This window comes from Bombyx mori, chromosome 26 (genome assembly GCF_030269925.1).
Source record: "Bombyx mori chromosome 26, ASM3026992v2".
NCBI classification, from domain to species: domain Eukaryota; kingdom Metazoa; phylum Arthropoda; class Insecta; order Lepidoptera; family Bombycidae; genus Bombyx; species Bombyx mori.
The window spans coordinates 9648367-9671630 of NC_085132.1; the positions used below are offsets into that span (position 1 = coordinate 9648367).

Sequence of the window (23264 nt, forward strand, 5' to 3'; positions counted from 1 at the left end):
GATGCAACGGTGTTCGAATCCCGCAGGTGGGTACCATTTTTTCTAATAAAATACCCTACTTTGCAAATGTTCACGATTGATTTTCACGGTGTAGGAATAACATCGTGTAATAAAAATCAAACCCGCAAAATTATAATTTGCGTAATTACTGGTGGTAGGACTTCTTGTGATTCCGCAGGAGTAGGTATCACCACCCCGCCTGAAATATTTCTGAATAATTCGGCAGAAATAGGCAGGGCGATGGTACCTACTCGCGCGGACTCACAACAGGTCCTACCACCAGTAAGGTGTAAGCTTACAAGTAAGCTACATCTTATTTTGTTGTAATTTACTGCAAGAGGTCCTTTTTTTTTTTTATTGCCCTTGTAGGCAGACGAGCTTACGGCCCACCTGATGGTGAGTGGTTACCGTCGCTCATGGACTTCAGCAATGCCAGGGGCAGAGCCAAGCCGCTGCCTACCGCTTAATACTCTCCATAAACCTCGTTTGAGGAAGGACATGTCATAGCGCTCGGGAAACACCGTGGAGGGGAGCTCATTCCATAGCCGATGGTGCGTGGCAAAAAAGATCTCTGGAAACGCACTGTGGATGACCGCAGTGGCTCCAGGTAGTATGGATGAACTCTACCCCGGTGGCGGGCGGTGCGGTGTTAAAAACGAGATGCCGGTATCATCTCGAATAATTCCTCAAACAATAATCGCTTGTTTTTACAATTGACTAATTCGTTTTTAATATTTATTTTAAAAATAATATATGTACATACGTAAGTTCTTTAGGAAGCGACGCCATTAAAAACCGTTCTATTAAACTACTTTTGCGTTTCATGCTGGTTTTATTTGAAAAGCATTTAGATCATGCGATTGAAGAAAATCTAGCTACGAATACTTAGCTAACAAACAAGCGCCATCTACGTCATATCCACGTCGCGATTGCCTTTCGAAGGATCATTGAACCGCGGAGTCGAGGACTCGCAGCGTGACGTCACTCCTTGACTTCAAATGGAGTTTGATTCTATTGGAACGCGTCTGTTAGTTCATTCTAAGCGTTATGAAAGCACGGCTTGTTTTATGTTTCTGCCGTGAAGCAGTGATGCTTTTCGGTTTGAAGGGTGGGGCAGCCGTTGTAACTATACTGAGATCTTAGAGCTCATATCTCAAGGTGGGTGGCGGCATTTGCGTTGTAAATGTCTATGAGCTCCGGTAACCACTTAATACCAGGTGGGCTGTGAGCTCGCCGACCCGTCTATGCAACAAAAAAAAAAAAATCTGAAGTATAATAAATAATAGCTGAGAATCTGGGAACAAATCAAGCACAGTCATCCGGTCCCGAGTGAGGATTCTCTGTGTTATGGATACCAGAGACTGACCTACGTACGTACATATGTCTATATACATTTAAATATATACATATATAGACAATAAGAACGCAAATAAAGAGCAAATAAACCTGTCCATCACCCATGTGGGGATTGAACCCGGGACCATCGGCGCAAAAATCAGGAGCGCGAACTACTCCACCATCGAGGCAGTCCAAGCATTTCTTATAATTTTTATATTCTAAGGGACATTTCGACCTTTAGAAATCGGTTGTGTTCTAACTAAATACCACCTGCGTTAGAATATCAATAGTCTAGTGCAGTGATTCTCAACCTTTTTTTTGTTGCGGCACATATTTAACGATTTCAAAATTTTGGCGGCACACAAAAAAAAAAGATAAAAATTATTTACTTACTACCGAATCACATACATTTGCCAATTTTAACGAAAGAAAAGGTGCAGTAACTACTATGCAACACCTTGTGAATCCCAACTATCACTAAAACAACACGTTTTGTACGCAGAAGTGGCAAGTGTGCGCCGACTTGAGACATATTCCTATTGCTATGCACGCCGCTTCATCATAATTTGGCACTAAGAAAAACCGCGTTGCAAAGCAAATGATAAAATAATTTATTTTTTCGTGGATTTTAATATATATTCATGTTTAAAATATTTTTCTTTTAAAACGATATAATTTAATAATATTAACATTATTATATATGTATTCGCAAAATTTGGCCGCACACTTTTGAAATTTGGCGGCACACACTAGTGCCGCGGCACAGTGGTTGAGAATTACTGGTCTAGTGTATTGACTCATTTACTTCAAAGACCTTTTCATTCATAGATTACGAGGATCATAGATAATTTATATTTCTTCGTTCCATACCCTATAAGTTGCAATATCAGTAAATTTGATGCTACGAAGGCCTTTGTTTCTTTATTGCCCGTTCAGGCAGACAAGTTTACGGCCTATCTGATGGTGAGTGGTTACCGTCGCTAATGGACATCAGCAATGCCAGGGTCAGAGCCAAGCCGTTACTTACCCTTTCTTTCCTTTCCTTTCTCAAGTCTTCCCTTTGATTAAATGTACAGCAGATATACCATTTGATGATTAAACAACGTATTCGCGTTTTAACCATTCAACAGCATTTACACCTTGAGTTGGGCAGCCGATAATGATACAACAAAGTTCAATGTTATTAATTAGATGTAATTTACAACCAACTAGCTGACCCGGTGCCTCAATCGATAAATAAAATACCTAAACTTTTGTATAAAATAAACTTAAAACAAACAAAAGGAATCCGTCCGACGGCGGACACGTCAAAGGAAAAACAAAATTGTTATTTTTATTTAATTCCGCACATTTTCATATTTATCTAACCTTTTAAACCTTCTCTGGACTTCCACAAATAATTCAAGACCGAAATTAGCCAAATCGGTCCAGCTGCTAGCGAGACTAATGAACAGCAATTCATTTATAGCAATTTATTATAGATAAAATAAAAAAAAAAATAAAAAAAAGTAGCCTATGTTCATCAGGGACAATGTCGGCTTCTAATGGAAAAAGAATTTTTCAAATCGGTCCAGTAGTTTCGGAGCCTATTCGAAACAAACAAACAAACAAATCTTTCCTCTTTATAATATTAGTATAGATAGACAAATAGATTTCACTATTCGTGACAGGAAAGATCGAGGGAAAGACACCGCGCCGGTGGTCGTGGTTCGATCTAATCCGCACCACACTAAAATCCCTATTCCATGAAGCCCTTCACGGGGCTAATGATCGGAAACGCTGGAAAGATATACCAAAAAAAATAAAATCCTGTCTAAAACATGATAGTCATGACCATAGTGAAGATAAGATGCGAGAAGAAACAATTTAAAAAATAAATAAAAAAACATGTAAACTCAATACTAGCCGTAATTTATAATCAATTTAATATTTTAAAAGAAGAACCAGGAAACTGAAGGATTCCCTAGCCGGTGGCATAACAAATTCCCTTTGAAGGGCTCTTTTGACTTCTTAATAATGTTTCACCCTTTTTAATTGTAACAATAAACTAGCCTGTCAGCGTAGCTTGCTTTAATTAACGTCAGGCAAGAAAGAGACGACGCGTTTATATCGGTTTGCTTTTTTAGTTTAGCAGTGATGTTCTTAGACAAACTTGATGTAGGTCTAAGATCAACAACGCAGGGATTATACTGTCTTCTTCAACCCGTGTCCACCCATGCTGCCTGTAGGTCTCTTCATATGCACTCCATTCTTTTCGGTCTCTTGCCTTTTTTTTATTGCTTAGATGGATGGACGAGCTCACAGCCCACCTGGTGCTAAGTGGTTACTTAAGCCCATAGACATCTACGACGTAAATGCGCCACCCGCCTTGAGATATAAGTTCTAAGGTCTCAAGTATAGTTACAACGGCTGCCCCACCCTTCAAACCGAAACGCATTATTACTGCTTCACGGCAGAAATTGGCAGGGCGGTGGTATCTACCCGTGCGGACTCACAAGACGTCCTACCACCAGTAAAAAACTTTCGTGTCCAGTTATTAAAAGCTATTTTGTCCAGATAGGGTGATCCATTGATTGTCTGCTTATGTTACGACGTCCAGTACGAGGTCTCCACTCCAGTACTTTTGTGCCCCAGTGATTGTAAGTGCGATGGCATGTGTGGCCATCCCACTTCCACATTCCCCGACCAATCACTTCGGTCATGTCAGTCAAACCAGGGTGGTTTGTGCGAGCTGTTTAACGTTTTCGATAGCGTAAAAGTTAACTCAAATTTGTGTGCAGTTGGAACAGCGCCCCTAGCGGCAAACGTAGGCAAACTTTCCAACTCCATACAAATTTGAGTTAACTTTTACGCTATCGAGAACGTTAAAAAACTCTCACCAAGCAAACAGTTCATCTACGGATTTTGGTATTACGCGTACCCTATCCCGTAGAGAAATACCTAAAATACCACGTAACACCCCGTTCCATGGCGTGACTTGCAGTTTGGTCATAATTTCCTTTATAAATTATATTATAACGCGTTCTATTTTTAATGGTACGCGCGTTTTGGTCCGCTAAATACGAGGCCCGACTGATTGAAGAACTTACAACAAAATGACTAACAGCCTGACTCAGAGTACACCAATAGTGAACGGTATTACTTAAGACTTACGATTGACAGTATATTATTAAGCTACAGTGTACTTAGTTCGTTCGTTCTTTGCTCAGCGTAACCCAGTTTCGAAGTTGTTGTATTAATATCAGCTCTGTAAAATTTTGTCGCGATCAAGGTAGATCGTTGGACGCTTTGAGTTTCCTACGTCACACAACTATCTTCATCTAGAGCACCCATCGCGACTTGATCTTCCCCGCACCTCTTTCCCCATTGACTTACCGTACAAACAGGGTGTTCGTACGTAAAGTCTCGGGTCAATCATAACAAGCCAGCGTCGGTACACACACAGTTAAAGCCAGGCAGCGATCGATAACGGACGTGTTCTCGAATTACGTTAAACATATTATTTACGGAGTTGGTTATATCGTCAGTTGACTAGATTAAAGTCAAACGAGAATTAATGTAATAAAGCTTAAATGTTGAACGAGATTTGATTAGATAATGGTGTATTGGGAGTATCATAATCAAAATGATATACTAGTCCCAAGTTTTTTTTTTTTTTATTGCTTAGATGGGTGGACGAGCTCACAGCCCACCTGATGTTAAGTGGTTACTGGAGCCCATAGACATCCACAACGTAGACGCGCCACCCACCTTGAGATACAAGTTCCAAAGTCTCAGTATAGTTACAACGGCTGCCCCACCCCTCAAACCGAAACGCATCACCGCTTCACGGCAGAAATAAGCAGGGCGGTGGTACCTATCCGCGCGGACTCACAAGTGGTCCTACCACCAGTAATTACGCAAATTATAATTTTGCGGGTTTGATTTTCACTATACGATGGAAGTGAATCGTGAACATTTGTTGAGTACATATTTCATTAGAAAAATTGGTACCCGCCTGCGGGATTCGAACACCGGTACATCGCTTCAACACGAATGCACCGGACGTCCCATCCTTTAGGCCACGACGACTTCATACGACTTCACGATATAATAATCATTGAGAGACATTTAAATAGCATAGCAATGGTGTAGCCAGGATTAAGAAACTGCGACCAGACGTAGCGTGGTATTGCGTAGCATGCTGTATGATATTTAATAATGAAAACAGGAAGTCAAATCAAAATGTTATATGTATCTAAAAATATTGTAATCACTAGCTTTTGTCCGCGACTTCGTCCGCGTGGAATAGTTAACAAATAATGCTTTATTTTAGAATAAATTTGGTTAGCATAAAAAACGTTTTTTTTTTTATTTATTGCTTAGGTGAGTGGACGAGCTCACAGCCCACCTGGTGTTAAGTGGTTACTGGAGCCCATAGACATCTACAACGTAAATGCGCCACCCATCTTGAGATATAAGTTCTAAGGGTCTCAATTATAGTTACAACGGCTGCCCCACCCTTCAAACCGAAACGCATTACTGCTTCACGGCAGAAATAGGCAGGGTGGTGGTACCTACCCGTGCGGACTCACAAGAGGTCCTACCACCAGTAAAAATTATAGCTATAGTTATAGTTATAGTGAGCTAACCTTAACATATAGACATATGCTGTCGCGGACTTTTTTTAGATCTTTTAATGGGGAACAATTCTGTCATACATTATTTTAGCGAAGCTTTAACCGTTTCTGCAGCGCATGCCGCGGAAGCTCTCAAGAGGGAAAAAAACCCCGAATTTGAAACATTATTTATTGGTGCTCCGCTTGTGTTGGTCTTAGCGTGATGTTGTATAGCCTTTCTCAATAAATGGGCTATCTAACACTGAAAGAATTTTTAAAATCGGACCAGTAGTTTCTGGGATTAGCGCGTTCAAACAAACAAACTCTACAGCTTTTTGACTAGCGTAGCAATGGTGTAGCGAAGGCTTGGAAACTACGACCAGACGTAGCGTGGTATAGCGTAGCATGCTGTTTGAATTTAACAGCGAAAACAGGCGGTTTCAATACAAGAGGGTAGACAGAGATATTTTGCTTATTTTAGATGAGCGTTAGAGGCTAAAAATGTCGAATAATGACCGCCGGAAGATGTAGTGTGAGTAAGCTACAAAGTGGACTGATGATCTGATGACGGGCGCGGGAATGCGGACAGCGTAGGATCGGTCATTATGGCGGATTTCGAGGGTTACGTTCAGCAGTGCACGACTATAGGATGATGTCAAGATTCGGAGTTATTACGTGTATTAGAGATAAACACACAAGGGAGCCAGTGTGTTATGCAAGAACATCCGGGTGATGGAAGGCCGGCTATCCTCGACCCGCGCTGGTTCTGACCAAGAGGCGTATTCCGTTGGATAACCCCCTCTAACCGGCGCCATCTATATGGGCTTCAGATAGCCTGCCGACTGAGAAGACCGGTGGTCGTGGCGCCGATGACCGCCGGTCCGGCAACTCGACGGGGGGGGGGGAGTGATGGGAAAGATGTGCACTAAGCACTTTCCCCCTTTGCCTTTTCATGAGTTGTGTCTCATGCGAGGTTTGGACGTTGGTTGTTGAGTGACAGGAGGTTAATACTAATAGAATAAAGCTGAAGAGTTTGTTTGTTTGTTTGTTTGTTTGTTTGTTTGTTTGAACGCGCTAATCTCAGGAACTACTGGTCCGATTTGAAAAATTCTTTTAGTGTCAGATAGCTCATTTATTGAGGAAAGCTATAGGCTATATAAAATCATGCTAAGACAATTATAGATTTTTCTGGATTTCTTCAGGATCTCATCATCAGATCATAATGATTACAGGACCATTCGGCAAGTCTACCCTTTTGAACAAAAAAAAAAGAAAAAAGAATTATCAGAACCGGTTCTAGCATTCTCGGGAAATCGGTGAACATACATAGATAAAAAATTATGGTCGAATTGATAATTTCCTCTTTTGAAGTCGGTTAAAAAGCGTGATTTTAGTACCCTAAATAGCTCCTTAACATTCTATTATTCAAAAATACTTTCACTTTCTACGTAAATGAAGTCGCGGGTAAAATTTAGCGTTATGCCAAAGTAACTATTCCACGCGGACGGAGTCGCGGGCAAAAGCTACTTTATGCCCTCTGTTACTCTTTTTATTGTGTCCCTTGGATAATTAAACTAAAGTTTTCTTATTTTATTTCGCACTAGCGGCCTGCTCCGGCTCCGCTCGGGTCTTTAAAATATTTTTTCAACGATATTTGCCGTTGTTTTGTTTTAAAAATAAAAGAACACTTATTGCGGCATAACTGTAATAGTTAGACATATGCTGGCGCGGCACTTTTTGTAAATAATAATGTGTTCTACAAAGTTGTAGTACATTATTTTATTCTATCATCAATAGTTTTTGCAGGGCACGCGATTTAAAGAATGTTTTAGGTAACTTTAGATATCTAGATTATATAGCCTTGTCACTCGGGAATAGTGTAGCTTCCAAACAGTGAAAGAATTTTTCAAATCGGTTCAGAAGTTTCGGAGCCTACTCAATAAAAGCAAACAAACAAATCTTTCCTCTTTATAATATTAGTATACTTAGTCAGGCCATAAATACTGTTACAATTAAAAATAAAAATAAAATCTATTGCAAATAACATTTATTATTTTTACAGTGTGTTAGTTTAATACATAAATATAAAACAATTTAAAGTATAAAAGGCTTATTCGAAGTGGTCTCCATTGGCTGCAATACAGTCCTTTAAACGTTGAGACCAGTTATCAATAGAAGCACGCACTCTTTCCATGGGAAAAATTTTCACTGCCAATCGTACGGATTGTTTTAGGGACTCCAAATTATCATGGCGTTTAGAGCAAGCCGTACTCTCTAAAACTGACCATAAATCGTAATCCAGCGGATTAAGATCGGGACTAGACGACGGCCAGTCTTCAGCTCTGATGAAGTCCGAAACGTTCGTTTCCAACAAAGTCTGCGTAGACCGAGCTTTATGACCTGGCACCGAGTCTTGCTGGAAGGACCATTCTTGATTATTGAACATGGTGTTGTTAAGGGGCTTCACTACCTTCTCAAGAATGGTATCTTGATACACTTGTGCCGATGTTTTGATACCCTTTTCACAAAAGTATGGCTCAGTCACTCCTTCATAGCTAATACCCCACCAAACCATCACTGAAGTCGGAGTGTCCGCGTTGCACTCTGTCGACTAATTGGGAAGCTTCCTTAGAGCTTTGAGCATAAATACGGTCGTTTTGTTTGTTAAAATGTTGCTCAATTGTAAAAAATTTCTCATCCGTAAACAAAAAAATTCTATGACCTCCCTTTGCGTACCGCTTCAGTAGTTGTTTCGATTTTACCACCCTATTCTCTTTTGAATTATCAGTTAAGAAATAACCATTACGTCTCTTATAGGCTGCAAGTCCAAAGTCATCTTTTAAAATACGCGACATGGTTCTAGGATCTTCATCTCCCGAGATAATTTATTTTGCTTTCGGACAGGATTTCTTCGAATTCTTTCCCTTACTGCTTTTTCGTACGAACACTACGTGGACGGCCAGATCTTTTTCTGTCACGAACAGAGAAGGTCTCATTGCACCTATTAATAGCCCGGTACACAAACATTTTACTAATACCAAGCGTATGGAGAGTTTTAAAAATTGCATTTGGCTCCATACCTGCTTTGTGTAATGCAATCACAGCGATTCGGTTCTCTTTATCACCCCACTCCATTTTAATATCGAAAAATATTGTACAATGTATTGGCGCCAAAATGAGAAAACTCAATGAGCAATCATATAAAAATGACAGATTCCAAATTCAAATGTAATATTTTGTTTATTTTTAATTGTAACAGAATTTATGGCCAGACTAAGTAGATACACGCCAACCGTGTAGCATTTTGTAATTGCGTGTACAAATACATCGGCAATTATGGAAACATTAAAAATAAACACGAGATTGGGCCGTAGCTATTTAATCCGTGACCGAGGCCTAATTAATGTTTCCTATTCGAGCCCATTACGTTGGACGCGTACGGTAGAAAACCGAAAATAAATCAAACAATATTTTGCTTACATTAAACAACAACAAGAATTAAAAAGTTTGTTAGCGGAATTGTTTTGAAGGTTGATTTATTCAGGGTACATTGAATTTGTAATTTGACGTGTGGGCTGGAGGGCAGCTATTTTTTTTTAATGTTTAGTTTATGTTTGAGTTTGCTACTAAAGGGTTATATATGTATCTTTATAGTTATATAAAAATGAATTGATGTTCGTTAGTCTCGCTAAAACTCGAGAACGGCTGGACCGATTTGGCTAATTTTGGTCTTGAATTATTCGTGGAAGTCCAGAGAAGGTTTAAAAGGTAGATAAATATGAAAATGCTCGGAATTAATCAAAAATAATAATTTTGTTTTTCCTTTGACGTGTCCCCCGTCGGACGGATTCCTTTTGTTTGTTTTAAGTTTATTTTATACAAAAGCTTAGGTCTTTTATTTATCGATTGAGGCACTACGAAGTCTCCCGGGTCAGCTAGTCTTATATAAAAGTAATCTACAAATAAATTGTACACGACAAAATGCGAAATTATCATAATATTCAAAACGTTTCGAAATCCCTCCCTATTTATATCACAACAAGATGAATCCGGGATCTCGTCGGAGTCCCGGCGAACCCTTCTAATCTATTTACGTCGTCCACGATATTGTCGACCATTGAGACGATTACTTGACATTCGTTTGTCGATTTCAAATCGAGTTTGCCTTTTTGTGTGTGTGTGTGTTTGTATTTTTTTAATCTTATTGATTTTTTCCGTAGGTTTTGTAACCGGAAAATACTGGTATGATACTGGCATCAGGTCAAGTTGCAAGGCTGTCTGTCTGTTTACTGCGAATCTAATGTGTGTTCCATTTTGGAAGTCGTCGTGGCCTAAAGGATAAGACGTTCGTTGCATTTGTATGTAGCAATGCACCGGTGTTCGAATCCCGCAGGCGTGTACCAATTTTTCTAATGAAATACGTACTTACCAAATGTCCACGATTGACTTCCACGGTGAAGGAATAACATCTATACTAATATTATAAAGAGGAAAGATTTGTTTGTTTGTTTGTTTGTTTCGAATAGGCTCCGAAACTACTGGACCGATTTGAAAAATTCTTTTTCCATTAGAAGCCGACATTGTCCCTGACGAACATAGGCTACTTTTTTTTTATTTTTTTTTATTTTTTTATTTTTGGTTTCATGTGTGTTTTAATGTTTCCGACGCGAAGCGAGGGCGGGTCGCTAGTCGTGTAATAAAAATCAAACCCGCAAAATTATAATTTGCGTAATTACTGGTGGTAGAACCTCTTGTGAGTCCGCACGGGTAGGTACCACCACCCCGCCTATTTCTGCCGTGAAGCAGTAATGCGTTTCGGTTTGAAGGATGGGGTAGCCGTTGTAACTATACTGAGACCTTAGAACTTATATCTCAAGGTGGGTGGCGCATTTATATTGTAGATGTGTATGGGCTCCAGTAACCACTTAACATCGGGTGGGCTGTGAGCTCGTCCACCCATCTAAGCAATAAAAAAAAAAGAATGCGTCAAATTCGAATTCAACATACCTTCTTAAAAATTCGTAATTCTTTAACATCGGATCAGCTATAAGCTCGATTGAGAATAATTTAAAACAAAGAATGTATCTCTGTGCTTAGTGTGAGTTTTTAAAATTCTTTTCAATTCGTTTGTCGCTAGGGACGCTGTTCCAACTCCATACAAATTTAAGTTAACTATTACGCAATTTAGAAGTTAGAAAGAACTCGCACTAAATACAAAGAGGATTTTTTTTTTTTTTTTTCCACAAGACAAAATCGCCGGATCCCCACCCGCACGGCAGGTGGGGTATGTGGGAGCAGAGGATAGTTGAGGTTTGACAACCACCACCCACTATATATTGGCCGTATGTTAGTCTGTGTACAAAGGCAAAAAGGATGATTTTTACTTTCAAACTCTAACTTTTACGCGTTTACATCGTTATTTCTTGCTTCTCGTTAAATCACTATGTCCTACGTTTAATTTGCATTTTACGGTTTTCGTGGTCATCACGGACGACGTCTGGCCAATGACACCTACGATTCTCAGTTTAAAAACAAAACACGATATTAAACCGTATAAAGTTTTGTGTCTACGACTAACAGAGACAGAAGATAATATTTTATAACTCTTTCAAAAATAATTTCGGTGTGTATATGTATGTACGTATTTTACATGCTTTATATTAGCTTCACTTGTATGTATGTTTGTATGTTTGTAACTGACTCCTTTAGACGCGATTTTGACCCACTTTAAACAGCCAGATTTCATTCAAATTTTGTAGATTTATCGAGGACCGATGACAATACACTAATTTGATAAGATTATTCCATTATTCAATTTGCAAAATAAGATTTTTGCCAATTTATACAATTTTTATTTATAGTCGATAAAGCAGGAATTGGTGTTAAAGTACTTAATAGTTTTAAAAATACGGTTTTATAGAAAATTTAACTTAAAAATGAAAAAAAAATAGTTTAAAAAAACTAAAAAACACGCTTTATATAAAATTCAACTAAAAAATAGAAAATAAATTTTAATAAATTTAAATTGAAAATAGTGTAAAATTTATGTTATTTAAAAAAAAAACGTGAGGTGCTTTTTAAGATATTATTGAAATAATAATTCTTCTACTCATATCTGTCAGAAAAATATTTATAACTAATAACACCTTGCACCCCATGCTTTTTTTTACAATAAAATATATTTTACACTATTTTCAATTTAAATTTATTAAAATTTATTTTCTATTTCTTAGTTGAATTTTATATAAAGCGTGTTTTTTAGTTTTTTTTAAACTATTATTTTTAGATGGAAAACCTAAAGAAATGAAAATCGGTAAAATACACGCGACAATTTTCCGTCCGCGGCGAGACTCCAATCAACCGTAAAAGCTCAACGCTACATAGGCGCGTAGAGAGGCTCGTGAAAGCCCCCGCTCGCTCTATTCGGGTAGTAAATTCATATTTTATGTCGCTTTCATTTTCCCTTGAAAGACGTTCTTCGCTATGAAGAAAACGTATATATTTTTCTATTGGGTACACTAGTTGACAATTTTATAAGAGAACTAGCGACCCGCCCTCGCTTCGCTTCAGAAACTGTAATTTATTACTGATTTCTGTAATTACTGGTGGTAGGGCCTCTTATGAGTCCGCACGGGTAGGTACCACCACCCTGCCTATTTCTGTCTGATTTGAAAGGTTGCCGTTGTAACTATACTGAGACCTTAGAACTTATATATCTCAAGGTGGGTGGCGCATTTGCGTTGTAGATGTCTATGTGGGTCCCAGTAATCACTTTACACCAGGTGGGCTGTGAGCTCGTCCACCCAATTAAGCAATAAAAATAAAATAAAATAAAACGTATCAATTGTGAAATGCTTAAATACGACAGCGAATATGGAATTTTACTTTGCCGCTAGTAATGATGTCAGAGTCTAGCCGGACTGGCACCGTGCTGTGACGTCATGACTATTAGTTTTATTGGCTGACGTCCAACTGGCTAGTAAGTAGGATAAGGTGTTTAGTTATATAGTTGACCTTAATAGAAAAGGTTACGAAATTTACTTGAAGTTATCATGGTCTAAAAGATAAGGTATCCGGTAAATGTACTCGTATCGAACGATGCGACAGTGTCAGGGTTCGAATCCCGCAGACAGGTAAAATTTTTGAAACGAAAAACATACTTAACACGCTTTCACGAAAGGCCTTCACGATGAAGGAATGACGTCGTATCTTCTTATCAGCCCACAGACGTCCACTTCTGGACATAGGCTGCCTCCAAGCCTCGCCACAAATACCGGTAAAGGGTAAACTCAAATCCACAAAAACATTATTTACCGAAATTCGTGATGTTTGTTGTAACTATACTTGAGACCTTAGAACTTATATCTCAAGGTGGGTGGCGCATTTACGTTGTAGATGTCTATGGGCTCCAGTAACTACTTAACACCAGGTGGCCTGTGAGCTCGTTCACTCATCTTAACAATAAAAATAAATAAAATAAAACTATACTAATATATAAATCTACAATGGTTTTTACGGATGTTCCGTTATAACTACTGAACCATGCATCCGATTGACTTGGAATGTACTTAATGGATAGGCTAATATTTATATGAGTGTAATCTCTAATAATAATGACAATAAATAATAAGGTTAATTTTAAAAGCGCAGTGAAGCGGGCGATTACGTCTATGAACTAATATTGTTAACATTTATATTGTTCAAATTAAGACAATTTTCGGATTGCCAAATGGCAACACCGTTAGTGGGAGCAATGGCAGTAGTGGAGACGAGACATAATAAAAAAGACGGTAGTCTGAACAAAATGGGAGAACACGCCGTGTATTCTGTAGTGAGCACATACTTAAAGATTGTACAAGTGGAATTACAAATAAATCTATATATTAATAAGTGAAGCAAAAACATTGTATCCCTTTTTACGAAAATTGCGCGAACGGAGGAGTATGAAGTTTTCCACACTTATAGAGAATATAGAGAAGAAGTGCACAATGCTAGTATTTTTTTAAAAGAATGCATAAAAGATACATTAAATCAATAAAGAAAACATTACACACACTACCATGTATATTTGACACACACACGCATGCACACTATTTGTTTATTGTCAAACTTTTCTTTGCAATCTGTCAGTTATAGTCTGTCAAATTGAGAATAGATTAACTATTGTTTTATCTTTATTAATATTTGTCTAAAGTGTAGACGTGACGAAATCTGTGATTAAAGAAGTATAATAGTCCTTGACAATAGAATCATAATAGTGTACAAACTTATAATTTCCATTAGGTAGTTATAGTCGAATTTCGACTACCAGGGGACCACTAGTTAATACAGAATCAAGTGAACTATTGCAATTTCTACAACTAATTGTCAACAAAACAAAAATTAATTTAGAAAAAATGAAAAACTACACGTAAACAATGTTAATAGGCCAAACGAATTTTATGTAAATAACAAAAGAATTAACAAAATACTTCAGCGTGAATTGGTCTCAATAAACGCTACACGGGTCAATTACCTCATTCCGCAATTAGTTCTCATTAACTTAGTTTGTGTTTCGTTCCGTCTAAAACAATCTAATTTCCGTGAACGAATGTTTTTATGAGTATTTAAACAACGATTATACTTCACGCTTGACACGTTAGTAGTATATTTAATCAAACTAATTATACATTTTCTACGTTATGACTGTCGGTACTTGAACCATTGTACCATGGTTCACTTGCGGACTAAATAATTCTTCTTCTTCTCAGTCGTGTCACTCGTCACAGAGTGGTCGTGATCGTCATGTAGTGTTGGAAGGGGCAGACTTGATGCGTCTCACGATGTCGCGCCATCTCTTCTCCATCTCTTCGCTTGCGGCGAAGGGTTTGATGAGTAAATTAACCCATAGACACAGCCCACTGAGTTTTTCGCCGGATCTTCTCAGTGGGTCACGTTTCCGATCCGGTGGTAGATTCTGCGAAGTACTGCTCTTGCTAAAACTAGTGTTAGCAACTCTCCGGTTTGAGCCCCGTGAGCTCACCTACAAACGTTAGGGCGAAGCTGAAATAGCCTCTCAAGGCTATCAGCATAGGCTATCAGTAGAAATATATATTGAAATTTAGACCGTAGTTAGCACAATATTCAAATATCGATGAAGAACACTTCGAATGTTCGCGACCACGGTAACTGCATATAACTGAGTATACGAAACGTCAGAAATAATGTAACTGCAATTTAAAATACGCGACATCAAACCGTAAAAACAGTTTTGATTATGTCTACATTTCGGGATTACCGAATTCTTCTTCGTCGCTTTCTTCATTGCTGAAGGTCGTGTCCCTGAAACTTGACCGTGGCCTGTCTCGTGAGCTGTTTCCATCTCGTCCGGTCCTCAGCTGCTCGAATGGCGGTTGCGACTGGCAACCCAGTTAGGGCGGTTATTTGATCAAACCAACGGTTAGGTAATCAGCCGCAGGGTCTCTTTCCAGAAGAAACTTTGCCCGTCACAATCACTTTACCGAATTAAATGGCACGTAATCTTGATTCAGATATTCAAGTCCAATCGTAGAAGCCAATTAAATGAAATGAGTGAACCACGTCTAAATAGCTTGTTGTAGTAGTCTTTGACGTTGGATCACCCTAGGGAGGACTTGCTAACGTTACGATAATTGGTTTTATTACTGAACGCTTGCTCCCAAATGCTTTCGCCTTTTATTTCCGTAAGCTAATAGCACCTTTATTCCGAGAGCGGTAGAGTTTCAGAGCAAACTTCGCTTCGGTTCAAACAGAATAAGAGACTTTTATGTTAATTGGATTTGTAATAATTCAGGTACTCCTCGAGATATTTCCGAGAGGAAATTAAAATGATAATTAATGTTGATCGTTTGTGTTGAATAAAATAGATCGTTTTGACTTGTGATGGCGATGGATTCTATAAAAAATTTACATAATATGGGATCCGGTAACAAAGCAAAACCACTAAACGTATCTAATGCTTGATTAATATCCAATGGTAGATTCCGCGAAGCACTGCCCTTGCTAGTGTTAGCAAATTCTCTCAGGCTGTACCGTGAGATCACTTACCCGTCCCGGGCGTAGCTGGAATAGCCTTTTAGGTTGCCAGCGAATAGGTAGGAAAAAAATGTGCGAGTCGCACACTGCAGAAGTGAATGTTATAAAAAATAATCGCATGGGACAACCACTCCGCAGAACAATGGAGCAACCTCACCCTGGGGAAACCTCCTGTATGATCACGGTATCCCTACGCCAGGTAAGTATGATTTAGCAAGAGAAATACGAGAACGTCTATCAACTGTGTAAGATCTCGTCACCGCGATTCAGGAATTGTTGAATTTACGTGTAGTGACATCTGTTGATAACAAACTAGATAGAAAAAAAAGTTTCTCAGAGCGCTCCGAGAGCCACGACAGCGTGCACGGACTTCAAAAACACACTGAACTAGTCGGGGACGCGAGACCGTGTGGAGCGCTTCGTGATTTGTCGGCGCCGCTCGGAGACGCTTCGGTAAGCCAATCGCGGCACACTTATTTTTTCGTTTCGTTTCATTTCGTTTCATCGAGTTTGAAATCACAACGATTATAAAGAAGTTTCACTTCAAAAAAAAAGATTAATAAATATTGATTAATCATTTTTTTTAAATGAGAAGGTCTAATAAACATTCAACGAGTGCTTCAGGAAAAAATTCTTTATAATGTACGTCCAAGCATCCAAATTCGATCACAATCACAGACACTGAGGAGATTAATAATTCTATTTTGAACTGATACCTTGGAAGAGTAAGCCGCTTCGTTACGTAACGCGTTACGGCGCCCGTCTGTCTGTCGTCCCTTTCTCTCACGCACACGGCTGCGGCAGCGGTACTAAGAACCTATATAGCACCTAACTATTTAAATATATTTTTCCAATTTATGTTACATTTTTCCTTACATTATCATATTAAAATACACAAAATTTAAGTAATAACCTAAGTTTTTCTCAAGTTAAACAATTTCAATATTAAATAGTTCAACTTAGGCAAGTTTAAGTATGCACTTCGGTCGGGCGTCCCGAGACGCAACGTCCCGCGACGTTTTTTTTTGTATTGTTGTTGGCTTTGTGAAAATCTGTTTCCGAAACTAAAAATGTAAAAACTCGTCAATACCTATTAAACGAGAACTATCGATAAAGACAAATCCTAGTGCGGTGGGTATTACTAGGTTTAAGGCTGTATAGGCTCTTCAGTCATAGTGCAAATATAATAGTTTCCTAGATATCATACTTTTACTGGTGGTAGGGCATCTTGTGAGTCCGCACGGGTAGAACCACTACCCTGCCTATTTCTGACGTGAAGCAGTAATGCGTTTCGGTTTGAAGGGTGGGACTGATATCTCGAGGTGAGTGGCGCATTTACGTCGTAGATGTCTATGGGCTCCAGTAACCAATTAACACCTGGTGGGCTGTGAGCTCGTTCGAACTTTTCTTTATGGAGTGCTTATAACTAAATAAATCCTCGATTTTTCATTGCTCAAAATACGTTGTCATCTCGTTTGCCTATTGAAGCCAATAAAACCATCTTCGCTTTGAGAGACGCCTTGGAGCGCAAACAAAACACTTTTGTTGTACTAGAAATTCAAAGAGCATCGTCGTATAAAAATCGAAAAGCAAAAAAAAAACTCTCAGCTTGAGAAATATCCTCGAATAAACGGAGCGAAATCGTCGTGGAAGCCTCGAGGGGAATCGAGGAGCACGTACTTTGACGTAATTTGCTTATTGAACAAAGCCCGCTGTTGGTCTGAACCGATTTGAACCGGTTTACATCGTTTTCTGCCGGCCCGAACCGGTTCGAACAGGTTTGAATTGCTTTCAATCGGTTTTGTGGGCTTCTTAAGAGGAGTTCGAATACAACACTAACATAAATAGTTATAAATAGTCAAAATAACCTTATTTGTAAATTTTAAAGAACTGAACGTTAATGAAAAAATTTTCATTATAATTTTATATCTTTTATCATGTTACCAAGTGAACAAGTTTATGGTCCACCCAATTCTGATTGGTTTCTAAGGTCCATAGACATCACAGCGTGACATACGCAACTCACCATGAAATATGACGACCACCTTATTCTCTTTGGAAGACATGACTTCTTCGCGGCAGACATAGGATAGGCGGTGCCTATCTGTATGAGCTCACGATACGCTCCATCAATAGTCACAATTCATTGCTTACATTTTGCTATAAAAGCGAATCGCAAAATAAACATTAAACAAAAATACCCTCATAAAATCACAGTACTAAGCCTCGATGCGATTGAAAGCTCACGTAACACTCTTAAGTTGTCTTACAATTAGTGACAAATTTGTTTTCAATTCATTACGTTTGTTTGCTCACAAAACTGAGCATAAATGAGCATAAGAAAATCGTTTTGAAATATTAAATCAGTCATTTACGTCGCGAGTTACTGTTGACGTCATATTTACTTTAAATTTTTGTCAGCAATCCGTCAACCTTTCATCAAACTGGTTTTTATTATTTATTGCTTAGGTGGGTAGACGAGCTCAAAGCCCACCTGGTGTTAAGTAGTTACTGGAGCCCATAGACATCTACAACGTAAATGCCGCCGCAATTTAAATATCACTTTGAAGTACTTGCCAGCGGGATTCGAACATCAGTGCATCGCTAGATACGAATACTCCGGACGTCTTATCCTTTAGGCCACGACGACTTAATTGAACTAGTTGTCCCCTGGTAGTCGAAATTCGACTATAACTAATGGAAATGATAAGTTTGTACACTATTATGATTCTATTGTCAAGGACTAATATACTTCTATTAATCACAGATTTCGTCAAGACTACATTTTAGACAAATATTAATAAACAGAAACAATATTTAATCTATTCTCAATTTGACAGACTGCAAAGAAAAGTTTGACAATAAACAAATAGTATGCATGTGTGTGTGTTGTGTCAAATACATGGTAGAGTGTGTAATGTTTTCTTTATTGATTTAATGAATTTTAATGTATCTTTAATGCATTATTTAAAAAAATATTAGCATTGTGGACTTCTTCTCTATATTCTCTATAAGTGTGGAAAATTTCATACTCCTCCGTCCGCGCAATTTTCGTAAAAAGGGATACATAGTTTTTGCTTCACGTATTAATATATAGATTCCAATCTCATATTTCATTTTCAACTTCACAAGTAGGTACAAGTTACAGCTCAATTACGCGATTATCGAGCCCAATTATTATTTTATTTTGAAGCTTTGCTCTAATTTAGCTATTCGAGTTATTAGACATAAATAATTCGGATTCTCTTTCGGTAACGATAAACGATTCTATGTCTCTCAGCCCTAGAGTCTATATTTACGAACTGAGTTCCCGAAAATAATTCAATCTGAAGTTCGATTTTGTCCCAATTTACCCCATTTTACGGTATATATTCATTTTTGATGATATTACTTTTATTAACTGTGTTTTCATACAATTATTTGTACTCTTAAAGATAGAAGTGATAGAAATATGTAAGTAAGTAACAAAGATGTTTAGACAAAAAAAATCGGTATCATGAATTAACGGTTGCCACAGCTAATAATAAATGCGTTTTAAAGGTTAAACATGAAATTAAAAGATAAAATACGGTTAACAAAAATGAGAGAAAACAAACAAAGATCATAGATATAAAATACCGAATAGAACAACTGAAATGGAAATTGACTGGACATTTAATTCGAGATAAAACAGAAAAACGGGCCAAAGGAGTGACAGAACGGTATCCAAGATATAAAAAGCGAAATAGAGGAAGACAGCAATGTTGATGGGAAGATTATATCAAAAAAGTGGCAGGAACGACTTGGATGAGAAAAACGCAGGATAGAATATTATGGAGAACCCTTGGGAGGCCTATGCTGTACAGCAAGACGATCAAGAAACCGGTGTCAAATAAAAAAACTAGATAATAAGTGTATTAAAAATGTAACTTAAATTAGATTGTTATCAAAGGCTATAAATCTATATATATAAAAATCAATTGCTGTTCGTTAGTCTCGCTAAAACTCGAGAACGGCTGGACCGATTTGGCTAATTTTGGTCTTTAATTATTTGTGGAAGTCCAGAGAAGGCTTAAAAGGTAGATAAATATGAAAACGCTCGGAATTAAATAAAAATAATAATTTTGTTTTTCCTATGATGTATCCCCCGTCGGACGGATTCCTTTTTGTTTGTTTTAAGTTTATTTTATACAATAGTTTAGGTCTTTTATTTAGCGATTGAGGCACTATGAAGTCTGCCGAGTCAGCTAGTAAATGAATAAATATAATGTTAAATTGACTTGCTTGTTCTTGTGATTAGCTCGATGCAAATTAAAATCTGATGAAACATTCTAATTATGGTATGATTGAAGTTTTAATCTAACGTTCTTACCGTAGGCTGCATCTCTTCTGGCCGATTGCCAGCTGTTCTCAACCGTAGGTCGCTATTTATACGCGCTCAGGATATCGATTTTCCCCGGAACAGTTACGTAACTTACACGATACGGAAATGTTTCGCGCCCCTGACGCTCCGCTCTACTCATTAATAGGAGCACAAATCCAAAATCGATAATCGATAAACAAATTTACTATATCTGAATTCGTTCGTATGATCGATCGAATAATATCGATTTAGAATTAAAAATTAATTGTTTTTTTTTATGAAATCCTAAATTTGAATATGGAAGCCGATAATTGACGTATTTTATGTCACTTTAGCTTTGTGCTCCGGAGTGATTGGTGTACTTGCTTGGATAAATTAATAGGGCACGTCTGAGCGCATTGGTGTCGCCGGCCCGACTGGATTTGGAAGGTTGTAGCGATTGCGCGGCTCTCAACGCATACTAATAAAGCGAAACGTCCCGATTCCTAGAAATTCAACCGTATTTTCACAGGAATACAGCATGAAATCGCTTGCAGTGTTAATCGAAGCCTTAGGACAACCTGTTTGCATAAGTGAACACCATTATGCAGCGGTATATAAAGTCTATATTCGCTTATAAAAATCGTATGAGAAAGTCGCGTTACGTAAGCATTGTTTCATCATCGACGGAAGAATAGACACGGCGGCGTCTATTTTTCATTAATTTGTCAAATGGTTTTTAATTCAATGGATTCGTGACAGGTAGCAGTTCAACACGAAACTTAGTACAAACGCGAAATGATCATGATATCATATTTAACTTCCTGTTATCAAAACAAAATATACTTATTTTTTTTAAATAAATCATCAAGAAATACTTCTTTTCTTTGGTGCAGACTTTCGATCGGTCAGAATCATGATGACGTCATTTGTTAGTACAAAACTGAATAATAGTGTCCCTAAAGAATATTAAAGCTATACTCATATCGGCATTTCATTTAAGAGATCATTCAGTTTTTTTTTTTATATATTAAATATATTATATTATATATTAAATAGCCATCCATCGATGGATGGCTCGGACATGTAGTACGTATGGAGCAGGATCGGGCTGTGAAACGGGTGTACACGGGTGTACCGGAGGGACGCCGCCCCGTAGGGAGGCCCAAGTACCGCTGGTGTGACGCTGTAGAAGGAAATTTACGGGAGCTCCAAGTGTCGGACTGGCAAGGTGTTGCGCAGCGCCGGGATGAATGGCAAAGTTTATTGTCGGAGGCCAAGACCCACTTCGGGGTCATAGCGCCAGCTCAGTAGTAGTATATATTAAATATATATTATAATTTTGTTTTCAATAGCCAAAGCCATGTACATTAATACGGATTTGCTGGGTGAACATACCACTTAGATCGCAATCCAGATTAGATTTAGGTAATACTTGTACGATTTAGCTAATATGTACTGTAATGATTGTAGTTTGTTTAGTTCATCAATAAATAAATAAAAAATGAAAAATAGATACCTCAACCTCTACTTACCAGGTCCAAGAAACCGCGGTAGACCCAAGAAACGCTGCTTAGTAAATGCGGATATGGAGGAGAATAACCTCACACAGAAGAATGCCGAGACGGGGCAAAAGGTATGCAGCGGCACGGCTCTGCCCCTAGTATTGTTGAAGTTCTTGGGCGATGGTAACCACTCACCTTCAGGTGGGCCGTACGCTTGTCTGCCTACTAGGGCAATAAAAAAAAGTGGACGAGCTTAAGCGAGCAAGGGAATTCTGGCACTAGATCGGAAAAAGGATACCAAAAATATTAGAATATAATGAATAGAATGTAATGTAAAAAATAGTGTGATTATTATTTAAAAAAAAATTATTAATAAAGTTATTAATAAGTATTATATTATTAATTAATAAAAAAATAGTGTAATAATTAAAAATAATGTAATGTAAATAAATAGAATAATAGAATGTAATGTAAAAAATATTCAAGCCTTTTGCGTGTCGTAGCAAACCGTAGTGTAGTGCTACGCAGCTACGATTAATGCCGCTACGAATACAAATAGAATGTAGCACACTTTTTCGTAGCCATTAATTAGCGAAGCGTACATCCGAAGAATGGTAACTGTTTATAGTATTTTAATAGTTGCTAAATGTTAATCCGACCTTTCGTTTAGTTATGGGGTCAATGTACTCCATAGACGGTATAACGTAGAACTACAGTTTGAAAGATAACGTCAAAGTTTCCGTGAATTTCTTGATTGAAGAACGTCTACGGTCTACGTAGCAAATATCGTAGCTGTTCGTAGCGCGTAATGCTATATCTGGCATATATATTATTTAGTAACTGCTTAACAATTAGATGGGCTGATGATTGAATCTTGGAATCCTTAGACATTACGAACATATCGAAAGGTAAAAGGATATTTGGTTTGAGCGACATTTTGTTTTGTCGAAGTTTTTTTTATGTTTTTTTATTGCTTAGATAGGTAGACGAGCTCATAGCCCACCTGGTGTTAAGTGGTTACTGGAGCCCATAGACATCTACAACGTAAATGCCGCCACCCACCTGGAGATATGCGTTCTAAGTCTCTGTATAGTTACAACGGCTGCCCCACCCTTCAAACCGAAACGCATTACTGCTTTACGGCAGAAATAGGCAGGGTGGTGGTACCTACCCGTGCGGACTCACAAAAGGTCCTACCACTAGGAGAACTAATTAAAGTTACATTTTGGAAAAGATATCATAACAAAAAAAACTTCTTCAGCTATTGAACTTCAATTAAAACATCCAAATTTTTTTTTTTTTTTTTATTGCCCTTGTAGGCAGACGAGCATACGGTCCACCTGATGGTGAGTGGTTACCGTTGCCCATGGACTTCAGCAATGCCAGGGGCAGAGCCAAGCCGCTGCCTACCGCTTAATACTCTCCACAAGCCTCGTTTGAAGAAGGACA

General features: G+C 38.2%; 1 protein-coding gene across 1 annotated transcript in view; it reads right to left on the bottom strand.

Annotated features, from left to right (window-relative positions):
• LOC101735406 (probable sodium/potassium/calcium exchanger CG1090) overlaps window positions 1–20749 on the bottom strand; it is a 47376-nt gene extending 26627 nt beyond the window's left edge. The window contains exon 1 of the mRNA XM_012691374.4: window positions 20341–20749. Within this exon, the coding sequence (XP_012546828.1) occupies window positions 20341–20352 (12 nt within the window). The 5' untranslated portion in view covers window positions 20353–20749. The remainder of the gene's footprint in view (window positions 1–20340) is intronic.
• Between the last annotated feature and the right edge of the window lie 2515 nt (window positions 20750–23264).